We start from the raw sequence: 15,683 nt of genomic DNA on the forward strand, positions 1-15,683 counted from the left end.
GCCCGGCTTGATCATAAGTGGACGGTTACGGGCACTCAGCCTGGCCCATCTCTGTGGCCAAACGCCTGTGTCTTCTGAAAGACGTCAAAAATTCATTAGCATCCCTGTTCTGTTTTCTCACCTAGCATCTATTTCTTTCCTAAAGAATGATCATTTCACAGGTCAGCCTTCTGCCAAGTTTAGCTCATACAGGATAGGAGCCAGCTCGTATCTCTTAGTAAGTAATTGTCACAAGGACTCAGGAACCAAAGTGCTGAAATTGAAGTATGACTTGCAGTTTCTGGAGAGGACAGGGTGTGAGCATTTGAGGCCCTGTCCCCCACCTGTTTGCTTCCTGCCTTCATTTTCCCATTTTATTCACTCAGCACATGACTGGGTTTTCACAGTGGACACCTACATGATTTGCCTGCTTCTACGCTCAGCCCATGATAGTCTGTTCTTCATGTGCAAGCACATTGGTCTTTTCAAGTCTAGGTCAGGTCAGTCTTTGCTCAAGACTCCCCAGAGAGGGGCGCCTAGGTGGGTCAGTCGTTAGGCGTCTGCCTTCGGCTCAGGTCATGATCCTGGGATCCTGGGATCGAGCCCCGCGTCAGGCTCCCTGCTCAGCGGGAAGCCTGCTTCTCCTTCTCCCACTCCTCCTGCTTGTTCCCACTCCTGCTGCCTCTGTTTCTGTCTCTGTCTCTCTCTCTCTCTGTCAATTAAATAAATAAATTTTTTAAAAATCTAAAAAAAAAGACTCTCCAGAGACTTCTAGTCTTATTCAGAATCAAACCCAAATCCTTAGTAAGGCCTGCGTGGACTATTCAGCCCTGGCACCTTCCTAGCCCAGCTCCCCCGACTCTGCTTCACCCACTGACTTCCCGTCACATCGGCCTCCTTGTTGCTTCCCTCTGCACGCCCCTCATGCTCCTGACACAGGCTCTTAGACCTCATGTCCCTCTGGCCTAGAATGTTCCCCCTGCAAAGAGCCCATGGCTCCTTCACCTCTGCTCACACGTCACCTGTCGCCTGCCACCTCCGTTCTCTTCCCTGCTGTGTTCTCCTTACATGTAGGTCTTGGTTGCGTAAGTTCCAGGGGAGCGGTTTGTGTGCTTCGCACGCTGATATTTGTGTGATGAATGAATGCACAGACATTTACGGAGCGTCCATTCTGGGCCGTGCCCCAGCACACAGAGATGAGTAAGCAGGTTCCGGGGTTTCTGGGGCTCAGGGGGAGAAGGGAGACTCGATGGCACGGCGTGGCAGGTGCTCTGGCAGAGGGCAGGCAGGGCCTGTGGGAGACGAGGGAGGAGGCCTGGCACGCAGGCTGAGGTAGGGGGACAGGGCCGGCAGGCAAGCCTGATCTGGGTCTTAAAGTGTGGGGAGAAGTTTGCCAAGGAGAGAAGAGAGAAACAGTTCCAAAGGGAGCAGCTACGCGTGCAAAGCACGGAGACTTGCCAGAGCCTGGCGCCCTTCACAGGAGCACCGCCCATCCTGGGCACTGTGGGAGGCGAGGCTGCAGAATAGGCAGGGCCAGGTCCTGAAGGACAGACAGCCTTTGAGTATGACATCCTGAGATGGAGCCCTTGCCCCGGAGCTGTGAGGAAGGAGCCCCACCTGGCCCAGGCCTTCACAGCCTCCCCTCCCTGCCAAGCAGATCTTCAGAGATGAAGAATCACAGCCTGGATCTCTTTCCCCGGGCGCCGTGGCTCTTGCTTCTGAGCACCTCTGACTTCTTCCGAGTGGGGTCCGCAATGGTTTGCTCTGGAGGCCGGCCTCAGCACCCACAGTGCACAGACGCCGGCCTGTCTCCCAGCTTCAGAGCAATGCAGGCCCTGTTCTCGGTGGCAGAAAGGTACAGCTGAAAGACTCCTGGCTTGACCCAGCTCTAGATGGCTCTAGATGGGTGATTCATGCCTCTGAAACTCCATTTTCTGATCTATTACACGGGGCAATAATAACAGCTTGTCACATTGTTTTGAGAATTCAACAAGGTGATGTGGAAGCATATAGGGTGTTTGTCTTATGCAAGGTGCTCGAAGTCCAGCAGGGGCGCAGACAAGCACCTACACGGCTCTAATAAAAGGCAGCCTGGACGCCAGGCTGGGCAGGGCTCACAGGAAGAGCATTCCCTCGCGCAAGCCCAGAGCAGGCCTCAGAGGATGGTGGACTTGTGGGGTAGAAGTGGGGACGTGCTGCGTCGCAAGCAGAGGGACCACCAGGGAGAGGCAGGAAAGACAGAAACATTTCAGGAAGATGCGGGTGACCCACTGGAGAGCAGCACCCGTTAGGCGACAGGCCCCTCGGGCTGGGCTCGGAGTGCACGGGTGGGCCGTCAGCGCTGGCCGGGAGCCTGCCCCCCTGTGCTGGTTGTGATGTGGCCCGAAGTCCCTCCAGACTCGTGCAGATTTTCTGTTGTACTCCATGATCTATCTGGGCTTATTTTCTGACTTTGAATTACTGACCTTTCAGTAAACCTGATCTCCAGGTGGTCTGTGTTCTCCGTTCCTCCACATACCCCCAGAGTACCACCAAGCTGTCGGGGTGCTCACCCCCAGTTGGAAGGGCCTGCTGCAGCCATGGGAGCCCATTTCAGCTTAGGAGCAGAGGGCAGAGAGCAGACCGGCCTCAGAAGCAGAGGGTAGGAGTGACTGGCGCAGGGGGACTGCCGGCCACCAGGTTTGACCCCGGGGACTCAGGCACAGCTGGAGATGAGCCAAGTCAGGCGCCATTAACAGAATGTTCTTACATGATTCAGTCTAGAAATCACTTCACTCAATTGCTTTCTTCCATCAGAGTGCAAAATTGGGAATAAATACCTGTTGAAGAAACAAATATATTTCATTAACTAGTTTGCAGAAGGCCTCATAGACCGCATCAGCCAAGACTCCAGTTTTGTTTTGTTTTTTAATTTTTATTTATTTTTGAGAGAGAGCGAGCACAAGCGAGGGGAGGGGCAGAGGGTGAAGCCGACTCCCTGCTGAGCAGAGAGCCCAATATGGGGCACGATCCCAGGACCCTGGAATCATGACCTGAACCGAAGGTAGACGCTTAACCGACTGAGCTACCCAGGCGCCCCAAGACCCCGGTTTCATAGATGGAGAAACTAGGCCGGAAGGTCAGACCACAGAGGCAGCGCTCAGATCCAGCTACCTGTCTGCCTGCCCGTGTTCTGGAGCACACGTCCTCTCCCTTTTGCAAACGCTGATGCTGGGACTTCATTACTGGCCTCCTGGGGCACCCAGTGGCTCAGCCAGGGTGAGGCCTGCCGGTGGGCATGGGCACTGCCCAGCTGGGAGGGCATGCAAGGCTGCAGGGCCATCCAGTGCGCCTTCCTCGGGGGGAAGTCAGGGAGAGACTGAAGCTGAAACAGAATGAGCACGTGGGTCTGCTGAACCTGCAGCCTAGGCATGTGTGGCCTCCCCTTACGTTCCTCTAGCTCCTTTTCCCTCACAGGCACTGCTTTTTAAGGAGAAGTGGCCCACGGCCGGCGGGCAGACCTTGAACTGGCTTCCTGGCTCAGCACCCAAGAGAGCCTGCCCCTGACGGCCTCACCTCCGGGCACTTTCTACAGCATCACCATTGCGTGGGATTGGCAGCTGCAGGACCCGGTTCTAGGTCTGATTCTGTCACTCTCGGATTTGATGTAGGCAAGCTTTTAATGTCTCGGGGCGTCCCTGGCCTGGTGGGGTAAGGATCACACCACTCCTGGGATGTGCCATGAGAATTTCACAGACACGAAATGTCACTTGGGTGGGACTACCTAAAACAGAAAGCAGACCGCATCAGTGGATCGCACCTCGTCAGACTTGAGGCTGACACTAACGTGGTATTGATCCACACCCCGAGACAGACGGTGCTTTTGTTACTTTTCAGATAAGAAATCAGAGTTACAGTAACCCGTCCAGGAGTAAGTGACAGAGCGAGGGCTGCATCTAGCTCTAAGTGACTTCAAGTCCAGGCGCCTGGAACAGTGCCTGGCATGTGGTGGGCACCAGGTAAACACTCTAGTTCAGCGCCACAGACAGGAAAATACAGCCCCAAAGACGGACCGTGACCAGCTATTCCAGGTCCCAAAGACCCTTAGAATGGATGTCAGTTGTTTGGGGAAGGATCTGGACAAGCAGGACCATGTGAGCCCTGCTTCAAGGAGGAAATAGAAGGGGAGATGAGGTGCCAGCCTTCAGGTGACCCTCCCAGTAGTGTCTGGGGAAGAGGGAGATGCCAGATTCCTTTCAAGTCCAGCGTTGTCCCTTACGAATGTGTGCATATTTTGCCTACTTGGCATTTTATACCCAGGGAAGGAAAGAGGGAACAGGGAACAGTCAAGTATCCACAAGGGAAAATGGTAAGGAAAGCCCAAGTAAGTCACTGGTTGGGCAAGAGGGAGCTGGAGAAGGCAGTTAGCGGCTGGGCCAGGCAAGTTAGAGTGTAGGAGGCCTCAGGTCCAAGAGTGAGGATTTCCCATGGGTGCTGATAGGACCTGCCAGGGCCCTGGCTGGGGAACAGTATGGAAGAGCTTTGCTTCCTGATGTTTCATCTGCAAACGTGGCTCAAGGGAGCAAGCGTGAGGCTGAGAGACCCCCCACTTGAGAGAGCATGAGGTTGGGGCCTAGACAGCCCAGGGAGGGCAGACCTGAGGGGCAGTTTTCCGGAGAGCCGGCATTTCCTAGAGACCAGTAGAAGGCACAGAGTGGAAAGCCAAGTTGGACCGGGGCTGACCGGGTTCTCCCAGGGAGAGTGTGATGGCGGCTTTGGACTGGCCGCACAAACGTGCTCTGTACGCTTCCTGCAAGGCCCTGTGCAGGGTGCTTGGGTACAAGGGAGAGGCATGGGATCTGCTCTCGAGCTCACAGTTCAGGGGAGTAAACAGAGGAGAAACTCCGATATTGGCCATGGGTGCGTTCCCTGGGGCACAGTGGCACAGAGCACTCCAGCAGGGCAGGCAGCGAGAACGGGGGAACACCCCCACGCAGCCCCCTGAGGAGCCAGCGAATGCTAACCTAACTTGGATTCTGGGGGTCCCGGGGGTTGCCAATCAGGGAAGTGCGGACAAGTCTTCCCGGCAGAAGGAACAGCCTCTGTGCCCACAGGTGTGACGACAGGAAGGGGTCCCAGGGCAGTGGAAGAGACGCGTGCCTGCTGGCAGGTTGAAGGATTGAGCTCTTGTAGGCCTTGGAGCTGGTTGGGCTGGGAGAGAGACCAGGAGTGGCAGGGATGGGGTGGGAGGAAGCAAACATGATGGCAGGGAGGGAGGGGAAGCGTGAGGAACAGCAAGCCAGGTCGCCGGGGGAACCAGGGAGAGCAGGTGGTCTAGGCAGACCGGTCCCAGGCTTCTGCCTATGGCCGTTCCCCTGTTCCATTCTGGCTCTGCGCCCACAGGGGACAAGAGGGGAGCCACGGTGGGGCAGGGGGGCTCTTCTGGCAGATACCTGGTGTCACCAAGGCCTGTGAGCTGACCCCACAAGGGGTCTGGACACTTGTCCACAGCCCCCAGAGCTGGCTGGAATCAGGGAGGCAGGAGGGTTCTGATAGGTTAGCTGGGAAGCCTCATTAAAGATTGAGGCAGTGAAGCCCATTTGACGGCTGGCTGGCGTATCGGCTTCCCACTGCATAAGCCGGGCGGCTGAGGAAGGAGAGGTAAGTGGCCGGGATGCGCGAAGCGCCCTCCTGCACCGCGCCCGGGGCCTGCCCATAATGGTCAGCAGAGAGTGGACCTTCCACTGCTCCTGCTTCTGCCACTGTGACTGCACCGTGCTTTGCAGAGTGAGCTGTAGGTGACGGGGCCCCTCCCTGCTCCTCACCGGGTGGGAAGGGGGCCCCTCCAGTCCTCATGGGAGGCTCCTGCCTGCTCCTCACAGGCCTCTCCTTCCTGTTCTTCAGAGGGCGGGGGAGGGGGTCTTCCCTGTTCCTCACAGGGGCTCCTCCCCGCTCCTCATGGACCCCCCCCTTCTGCTCCCGTCTGCTGGGGTGGTGGGCGTGAGCTCTGGATCTTGGGACGACGCACCCGTGAGTGGGTGACCAGAGGGGAAGCGCTGTTTTGCACTGAGGCCTTGCAGAAGTGTGGACGGAAACAGCGGTGTGCAGACTGGGCTCGGGAGCCATGGGCTTCTGTCCCAGCAGCGCCGGTCACTCAAGACACGTGTGGCCTTGAGTGGTTGCTCACGCTTTCCAAGCCTCAGTCTCCTCACCTATAAGGAGGTCTGATAGGCCCCGCCCTGGATACTTGAGCAGATTAATGACCAGAATCATGCAAAGGCACTTTGTCACGCACACCGTAAAGGTGTGACAGATTTTTATTGTACTTTATTCTGTTTGAGATTCTTTTCAAGGTTTGTTGTAGGTCCCAAAGGGAGCTTATTAGGAAAGGGAGAAAAACTATTTCAGTAGGAAAATAAGTGGCCTGAGACACAGCCTGAGGGGATGAGGCAGGCTGGCTGGCAGTGTCCTGGCCTGGAAGCCAGGAACCCAGCCCAGCTTCTTGTGCAAGCAAGTCCTCCTTTTCCCCCGAGCCTTCTGTGCAAGGACAGGGACAGGGAGGTGGAGCTGCTTCCTCCACAGGCCTGCGGCTGCCATCGACACCATGCAAAAGGCCTGCTCTCTCTAGCCTCCGGGGAGTGCATCGCTGCCAGGACGGGTAGGTGCTTCTCCCTGTGTGGCTGAGGCCTTAGCTCCCTCTCTGAATCAGTCCCGCGTCTGCGCTGGCTGGCCTTCCAGGACTATAGGTCATTTAGACACTGGCCCCTTTGATGCAGCTTTAGCCATTGGTCACCACGGGGTGATGGTTGAACCCTAACTGGCAGGCTCAGGAATGAGGGTCTGTTACAAGAGTCTAGTGGGTGAAACCTCAGCTGCTTCCAGTGATCTGAGTAAAAGAAAACAAGCTGCCTCACATATCAGCCCATGGTGAGCCCCGGTTCCTTAGTAAGGCCTGGGCAGGAAAGGACTGGAAGAGTCACCCAGGGTAACTTCCGGCAAGCAACTGAACTGTCATTAAAGCAGGAGGTGGCCGTCAGGATTGTCTACTGCCGAGCCACCCTGGCTTTGTGAGCGTGTCAGTGGGGAGACAGCTGCTTGTCCAACCAGAGCCCTGGGCTGGGAGACACTTGTCCTGGGTGCTGGTCCCAGCTCTGCCACCAATTCCTGTGTGGCCTTGGAGAGGCAACTCTGAAGACTCGGGCCCAGATCACAGACTCCATTCCCACCCGGACACCAGCATGCTCAGCAGTAGAGGCCTTGAAATGAGAGAGGAAGGAGCTAAGGCATTGGTCTAGGAAGGATGCCTCCCTCTCAAAGGACCGCTCTGAGTCAATGCAAAATGCAGGGACCCTCTGGAGAGAGGGGAAGGAGCCAGCCAGAGAAATGGCAGAGGGGAGGAGGGGGCCTCAGAGGGGCTTGGGACTCTGCCCAGCCCAGATTAGGTAGCTGTCGTTTGCTGGCCAGAAATGCCATCAAGCATCACTGAGCAGGTGCTGGATCCTTTGTCCCTGGCACTCCTGGGATCTCAGGTTCCATCTTTTCAGGAGGCCCAGGGGATGCCTTTCCTATAGAGACTTAACTCGAAACCTAGCCTGTCCTTCCCGTCCCAGAGGAGCTGGGGGGCCGGTGGCTCTGTGCCTCATGAATGTTAATGGACAGGCAGGGGGACAGCCTCTCTCAGGAGGAGGTGTCCGCAATGCCTCAGCTTATCTACGCACCTCAGGCTGTATAATTTAAAGTGGGGTTTCTGGGCCAGGAGCTGTAACGGCCTCCACCTGCCCTGCACCCCCAGACTTATGGGGATAGAGTCAGAGTCCCCATTTGTTCCCTCCTTGGGGACTCCCAGCCATGTGTTTCTTTATCATAAGGTGATACATCCCATTTGTACATAAATTGGAAGTTCAAAAAGAAATAATTTCATAATCTACAGATAACCACTATCCCCATCTTGGTATATTTCCTTCTTTGTCCTTTTCAATTGTAGAGATTTAGAACTAGATGGTTCTTGGTTCCATCCTTCTCACTTTATGGTAAACTGAGGCCCAGAGAGGGGAGGGACTCCCCAAGGCACCTAACTACTTAGAGCAGAACTCCCAACAGGAAGTTGGGTCTCCCGGCCCCAAATTCACTCTGAAGCGGATTTGTATAAACTGGAGCAATACAGAAGAGGCCAGCCAGGAACGGGGGAAGGACTGGAAAGTGGGAGTGAGGGGTAGTGGGAGGCCTGGGCTGTCTTCTCTGAGGTGGGGTCTGGAGGGGCATGAGCACTGTCCACTGTCCAGAGGCCTCTAGGCCAACACTTGAAAGACCGTCTGTCTGGTCCCGAAGGGGACCCTGGGGAGCAGTGCTAGCAAGATTCCAGCCCATGAGGAGGCAGACTAGCAGTGAGAACCCTACACAGGGCCTGGGCACAGAACATAATAACTACTCGGTAAACTTGGGCTCTCTCTTCCCTTATCCCATCTGTGGTCATTTCCGAGCACCAACTCTGTTGGCGACCTGCTGTCATATCGAAAGGCTTATGAGGCACCGTGGCCGGCTTGGCCACTGACTGTTTCCAGCCGTGAGCCAAGAACTTTAAGAATGTGTCGCCTGCTGTAGTCTCAATGTTTGGTTGGAGATCTTCACACAGTCTGCCTGGGGCCTAATCGGTCACTTATTCAACAAATATTGACCGAGTGTTGACCATATGCCAAGAACTACAATATGTGCTGGGAATACAGAGAACGAAAGTTCTGTCCCTGGAGAGTAAAAGTCAGACCGCTCTGTTTGCCTGGGTCTGTTCCGTGGTCTTTTCTGGTCCGTGCAAGCCGACACGTGGTGTCCTAGTGGACTTGGCGCTTGCAGAGTCCCTGCAGGGAGGCGCCCCTACAACCGAGTGGGACCTGGGCCCGGCCTGTTGCCTGCACGCCTCTTGGCTCCGCCGCAAAGCTGGGGGTACTGGGGCATCGCACACATCTGGTTCATTCTCCTGGAGCCGCTCACGCGACCAGGTTTTCCTCCCACCCCTTTCTGTTAAACAAGGGTGGCTTTCCCGAAGATGACTGTACCTCACGTTGGAATCCTCTGGCAAATCTTTACATCCAGGACAGATGCTATAGAAGCCTTTAGAAAGTGCCAGTGCCACGTATGTTCTCGTCCCACCGCGGAACAGCCCTGTGCAGGGCGTGGTGATCATTAGTACACCAGGGTCCCAGGAAGAGGTGCTGCCCCTCAGAGATGACATCAGACCCCCTGGCCCCAGTTTCTCCTTTGGCCTGGCTGACACCACTGCCCCAGGTCGGTCCCTCGGCCTCTGTGGGGTAAGGGCCAGCCCTGTCCCCTCTGGCCAGACTCCCACGTCACCCCTCCCAGGCAGGCTCGTGGCTGGAGTTTGGCCCAGCCTCCGCCGCATCTAGCTTTTTCTCCTCTTCTTCTCCCACCTCATGACCCCTAAGGATGAACAGTCCTCCGGTGGGTCACCACTGTGTTCTGTAGGAGCAGGTGTTTGGTGGAACTTAAAGCCATCTGGAAGGTGGGCCTCAGAGACAGCAGGAAGTCAGCCCCTCCCCCAGGAAGCATCACTGCGCAGCGGGACTTGGAGCAAACAGGCCTAGCTGCGAGTGTCCATGTGGGCCTCGCCCTGTGTCCCCTGCCCCTCACTCTGTCCAGACGGGAATCGGCCAGGCTACAGGCCACCCTCTGCCAGGCCATGGGCTGGACCCACACACCAGTCATGCACAGGCACCCTGCTTCTCCCCACCTTTGTTTGCTGTTCCATCTCACATTTCCCTTCTCTCGTTTACACGTCTATAGTGCCGATAGGTTCTCTATTTGACTTTGGCAAAACTCTGAGGCAAGTGAGAGAGGATGAGAGTTGTCCTAGTTGGAGCCCCAGACCAGCTCCCACACTCAGCAAGCTGCGACACTGAGGTCAGCATCAGGAGTCCCTTGGCCTCAACACGTCCCCTCACCTCCCAGGGACACACCACCCCTTGTGTGGGGCTGTCGTTGGACCAGGGCCGGCAGGTGGTGGAGGCTGGCGGAGAAGGCGGCCCTCTGTAGATGGGGAGAAAGGCGCCTTCCTAAAAGCACCAGCGGCCTGATTGGGGTCAAGGGCTGTTGGAGTGTGCAAGGACACAGGCAGGTCAGCGATGAGCAAGAGATGTTGGACTCTGTGGAGAGACCAACCAAAGAATTTGCCTTTTTTTTTAAAGTAGGCTCCACACCCAGCACGGAGCCCGACACGGGGCTCAAACTTCCGACCCTGAGATCAAGACCTGAGCTGAGATTAAGAGTCAGACGCCTAACCGACTGAACCCAGGCACCCCAAGGATTTGCTCTGAATACTAATAAAAACAAATCGTTTTCAGGCCTTTACAGTTTACAGAGTACTTTTTCATGCAGTTCATTTATCCCTCACGGCAGCTCGGTGAGGCACCACTGTTGGCTTCAGGGGTCCCCTTTATATTCATTTTATAGACAGGGAGGCCCAGCTAATGGGTGTGGGGGCAGAGCTCAGGCCAGGCCTTCTCCCTCCCGACTCTGCCCCCCACCCCCGCCTGCCTGCCCAGATCAGTACCTTGGGGGGGACAAGGCAGTTAAATGTGCTCTCCCCAAACGAATGTCTGTCATACGTGTACAATGAGGGGTATCAGCAGACAGCTGCATGCAGAGCAGGTCAAACGCCGTGCCCTGTGACAAAGGCTGGGTCACGCTGTCTCTCAGGCGTCCGGTCAGCAGCTCAGTCCTGGTTATGGCAGGGAGTACTTAGCCCGGGGACTGTCCCTTGGTTGGCCTCCTCTCTGAACAAGCCTGAACTTGGGGATCACTTGTGTTTCTGGGACTTATCTCTTCAGTGATTTTTCTTTTTATCTGAGCGAATTCGGCCCCATCCCTTCACCTGCTTCCCCTACCTGGGCTGGTGGTCACGAGTTCCTTCTAACTGTCCCAACTCAGCTCAGCAGAATAGACCAGGTGTCCAGTGTGAGCCGGGCACTGTGCACGGGGTGATGAGTAGATGTGCTCTCTGCCCTCAAGAAACGCAAGAGCTCCTAGGGAAGAGAAGACTGCTTTCAAACCTTCAAACCTCTTTAGTATTAGTGAGAGAGTTGGGTTGTGAGAGAGGCCCTTGCGTGTGGAGCAGGGAGGAGCGTGAGGATGTGGGAAGGCTTCCTGGAAGAGCGGACGATGGAGTCGAGCCTTGCAGACGGTACCCCAGGTGGACTGAGTGCCCCACACAAGGACAGAGAGGTGGGGAGCACAGCGTGTGGCGGCCAGATTCAGGGAGCAGATGCAAAAGGTCTGCTGCAGAGCTGGGGCCGGGAGCAGTGGCCACGGCGGGGGCTGGAGTCTCTTCCACGGAGGGGGCACCCAACCCCCTGGGGGTCAGGCTTGGGTTTTCCACAGATCACGGAGCTGTGATGTCCGTGCGGAAGAGGGGCTGGAAGCAAGGAGAGAGAGTGGAGTGCACAGAGTCCCCATTGGTGGCCCAACGCATTGTCAAGGAGAGAGATGGAGAGGCGGGTGGGCTCTTTCGGGTTCTCAGACAATGCCACGGTAAGACCTGATAACCAGGTCATGATCCTGGAGTCCCGGGATCAAGTCCCACATCGGGCTCCCTGCTTGGCGGGGGGTCTGCTTCTCCTTCTGACCCTCTTCCCTCTCGTGCTGTCTCTCATTCTCTCTCTCTCAAATAAATAAATAAAATCTTTGAAGAAAAAAAAAAAAGACCTGATAACCAACTCGAAGTGGGAGGTGCAGGAGGAGGAGCCGGGTCCCCACCTGCTCCCTCCCCTGGATCCTGAAGGCCAGGCACGGCTGGCTGAGGTGACTCCGTGGTGGGGGCTCTGCATGGCCTCCACCTTGGCTTCCAGTTGCACCACACAGGGACTCATCAGAAATAACCCAACGCTGGGACAGTGTTCCCACCCTGGGATTTCCCACTGAAGAAGCTCCTGCAAGGGAGCTGTGCCAGGGCCTTCCCAGTGAACCCTAGACAGCTCAGAAGGAGAGATCCTCCTTCCTGCTCCTTGTCCCTGCCTCTGCCACTGGGTCCACTGGGGCCAGTGGGGGGAACCGGCCAGGAGTAAGGAGACAGTGGGAGCCTCACGTCTGCTGCAGAGACCCCGTGTGACGCTGCCAGGCCCCTTCCCCGGGCCCCAGCTCCCACCTCTGAGACAGAGGGACCATGCTTCCTAATGGCAGGGATCCTCGTAGCTCAAAACAGATTCACATTTTCTTAGTTTGAGAAGAATGGAAGGCCTTACGCAGCCAAGCGTTGTCTCTTCCTGCTCTGTAGTATCTAAAATTCCAACCGTCGGGTTTTGAAGTATGTCTGCAGTGCAGGGGGCCGGACCCCCTGGGAGCAGCCAGGCTCCCACTCTCTGGAGGAACAGGCTGGCTGAAGGTATTGGGAGGAAGTCCAGCCCAACAGGCAGAATGAGGGACCCCAGCACAGGACCACCACAGACCACTGTGTAGGCGGTTGGTTGCCATCGGGGGTCCTAACGAAGGGATGGGAAACGGCCCCAGTGCCCGAGGCCAGACCAGGCGGGTGGACACAGAGAACTCTGAGCCGCTAACAGAACCCAAGCATCACACGACCTTGGTGCTAGCGTGGGCCTGGCTCGGGTAGGGGTGGGCTCCAGTCCTTAGACCACGTGCTGGACAGGGTCTCCGGAATGGGCTCAGCCCTGGAAGAAGGGCGACTCCAGATTCGGGCACGGGCTCGGCAGCTGAGGCCAGGCCCTAGAGTGAGGCAGAGCAGCTCGGTTTTCCAGAAGCCCAGCCAGCGGCAAAGCAGCTCAGGCCTGAGTCCCAGAATGGGGCGGGGAGGGGAGGCTGAGCTGTCTTGAATCCCTCCTGCCTGAGCCAGGACAAGCGGGTGGAGGCACAGAGCCTCTGGGTGGGGCTCAGAGGACACCTGTCCAGCCTGCAGACGCTGTGTGAGGGCTGCAGCCCCCTGTCCTGTGGCTCTTCTGGTGGCGTGCCAGCCTGCCACCTTCATTCTTCACCCAGTCCGACCCCATGGTGTGACTGAACGGGAGAGAGTGGCCTTTTGTAGGTCATGTGAGTCTGGCTTACCACTCGCAGCTGTGTAACCCAGAGCAAGTCATTTCCCCTTTGCAGCCCGCCTCACCCAAGACAAGTCCTCTCGGTGGCCGACAGCGTTGTGAGAACGAAAATGAGGTTGACCTAAGTTAGGAGAGTGCCTGGGCTCTGCCAGGGAGCGGGGTTCTCCTGCCCCTACTTCCTGAGAACAAGGAGGAAGGGGCGCTAGGACCGGGGCCTTGCCGAGTAGGAGACAAAAGAGATCCCTGTCAAGGATCTGGTTTTTAATTTGTTTTAAATTTTCTCATGTCTGTACTGAACCCATATTACATGTTACTTGTAGTCAGAAAGTCCAATTTCTATAAAGAAGAGCAAAGTGATATAGGTTAAATTATTTCATTAGCGACGGGGAAAGCAAGCTCACATTGATCTCGTGCCTGTCGTGTGCCCGGCTGCCAGGCCAGGTAGTTACAAAAGGCCTATCTGTGGAAGTGTGCGGGCACCGTCTGTGCTGCCGATCATCCAAGCACAGCAGAAGGCAGCAAGCAAGGGCGGGCTCGGGCTGGTCCACTCAGGGCAGCCTCTTTCCTTGAGTGCTGGAAGGCCCGCTGCCCACCGTCTGGATCCTCCTCCTTCCCCAGCTGAAACACACACGGGGACCAGCAAGGCGGCAAGGCGTGGCTCCCTGAAAACTTGGCTAGAGCCGATCCAGGGGCCCGGGACAGCAAAGTCTGGAAGCCGTGGCCGTGGAAGCTCACTTTGGGCATGAAAAGATTCGACCCGCGTTGTGTGCCACCTGGTGGTGGGGACAGGACCTTTGAGGACGGGGAGGTTCGAGACCTCCGTGGCGGAAAGCCCGTGGTCACGGGAGGTAGTGACTTCCGTTGCTGGGATCAGGCAGGAGGACCAGGCTGGGAGGCACACAGGAGACTCCTGTGCTGGGCTGGAGGCTGCCTAGAATTAGATGATCTGTTTCAGCTTCGGAATTCTGTTGCTGTCTACCCCGCTGTGTCCGTGATCCAGGGGACGACCTGCTAATCCCTCAGCGGCTCGAAGCACTTGTGGGAAAAGCCTTCACGTCGTGGATTTTGTTGTGGGCTGAGCGTGGCTGCCCTTTGTCCTGGGGAGGAGACAGGCCCCTTCCCCATGTAGTCAGGGAGGAATGAGACCAGCTTGCCTGGAGTCTCTGCCCTGTCCCTGTGGCTCTGTGCAGTTCCCCAGTGACACCCGAGCTAGCAAAGAGAAGGAACAATCAGCTCGTTCTCAGTTTGGGGCAGAAGCCTGCCTGTTCTTGTGAATGTGGCTTGGCACCAGCCCCCATCTGAACATAGGGCGCTCGCAGCAGACCCGGGCTGCTCTGAGCCCTTGACCCCAGGGCCAGTGTGTGGCCCGGTTAGTGACAGACTGCCGTCTGTGCCTTGCTGTGTCCTGCCCACCCCCGGCTGCAGGCTCCTGGATGCGGGCAGGAGGGCCCCGCATCGTGGTGGGGAGACTGGGCTGTGTCTCCACTGGACCAGGTGCAAGTCCCTGGCTCGGACGCTTAACCCACCATGACAATCATTCCTTTGTTCACAGGGCAGGACAAAGTGGATCTGCTGGGGGCGGCGCCTGGGTTGCTCAGTTGTTAAGCATCTGCCTTCAGCTTAGGTCATGATCCCAGGGTCCTGGGGTCAAGCCCTGCATCGGGCTCCTTGCTCCACGGGAAGCCTGCTTCTCCCTCTCCTACTCCCCTGCTTGTGTTTCCTCTCTCGCTCTGTCTCTCTCTGTCAAATAAATAAAATCTTTAAAAAAAAAAAAAAAAAAGGATCTGCTGGGTTTGGTGATGCCGAGCACACCGGTGATTTTAGGTGGAATGGGTTTGTGGGGCAGTCGGAGAGGGAAGGCGAGAGGGTTCAGTAGCTGAAGGACTGTCTCTGAGCCGTGTGAGCAGCATGGGGTGGTTCGTGGGCTCTGGGAGGAGAGCCCTGAGACGCGGAGAGAGACGTGATTGAGGGGACAGTCTGGGGATGGCATTGTACCTGTTGAGAGGTCAGGGTCGGCTCCTGTGGGCCAGGCGGGCAGAGACAGGGAGAGTTCCAGGTTGGTTTGCCAGGGCCTTTCTTCTCCGCTAACCTCTGTGCTTCTGTGCTTCTCTGCCCCACAGGCCCCTCCACCCAGCGTCAGGTGCAGAATGGCCCCTCTCCTGAAGAGATGGACATCCAGAGAAGGTAATCCCCCACCCAGCAGGGCCAGTGGCACCCTTCGACTCCCGGAGACAGGCACTGAAGGGGGGACAGGCCTGACCAGAAGGAAGAGGGAGCAAGGTGGTTGCGGGTTTGTCAGAGTGAGGAAGGGTCTCATGTGGTCTCATGGCGACTTGCAGTCTGCAGCATCCTGAATTCAGGATGAACTCAGCCCTCCCACATGTGTCAGGAGGTAGCTGTCACGACGTGGAGGGGTTCAGTAACGTGACCAAGGTCGCACTGCTGGAGATGGGCAGACAGACGCCCAGGGCTGTCTGCCTGACACCCGTGGCCTGGGCACCGTCCTGTGCTGCCCGCCACTCTCTCAGTGGATGCCTTGGGTGGGTGCCACGGCCTCTCAGGAGGATCTGAACCCCGGGCCCCTCACCTCCCAGCGGAGACTAAGGTGGACAAAGGCCGTGAACGCCCTTGGGGGGCTGCGGCAGCTCTTCAACAGTTTGGCCAGGGCTG

General features: G+C 56.9%; 1 protein-coding gene across 2 annotated transcripts in view; it reads left to right on the top strand.

Annotated features, from left to right (window-relative positions):
- EVL (Enah/Vasp-like) overlaps nt 1–15,683 on the top strand; it is a 146,325-nt gene that overhangs the window by 112,914 nt on the left and 17,728 nt on the right. For both annotated transcript variants that reach the window (XM_045901515.3, XM_045901514.1), the window contains exon 4: nt 15,134–15,197. In XM_045901515.3, coding sequence (XP_045757471.1) covers nt 15,134–15,197 — 64 coding nt within the window. The remainder of the gene's footprint in view (nt 1–15,133; nt 15,198–15,683) is intronic.

Source organism: Mirounga angustirostris, unplaced genomic scaffold, assembly GCF_029215605.1.
Source record: "Mirounga angustirostris isolate CCGP_5_RB_7025 unplaced genomic scaffold, mMirAng1.0.hap1 SCAF_9, whole genome shotgun sequence".
Classification (NCBI taxonomy): Eukaryota; Metazoa; Chordata; class Mammalia; order Carnivora; family Phocidae; genus Mirounga; species Mirounga angustirostris.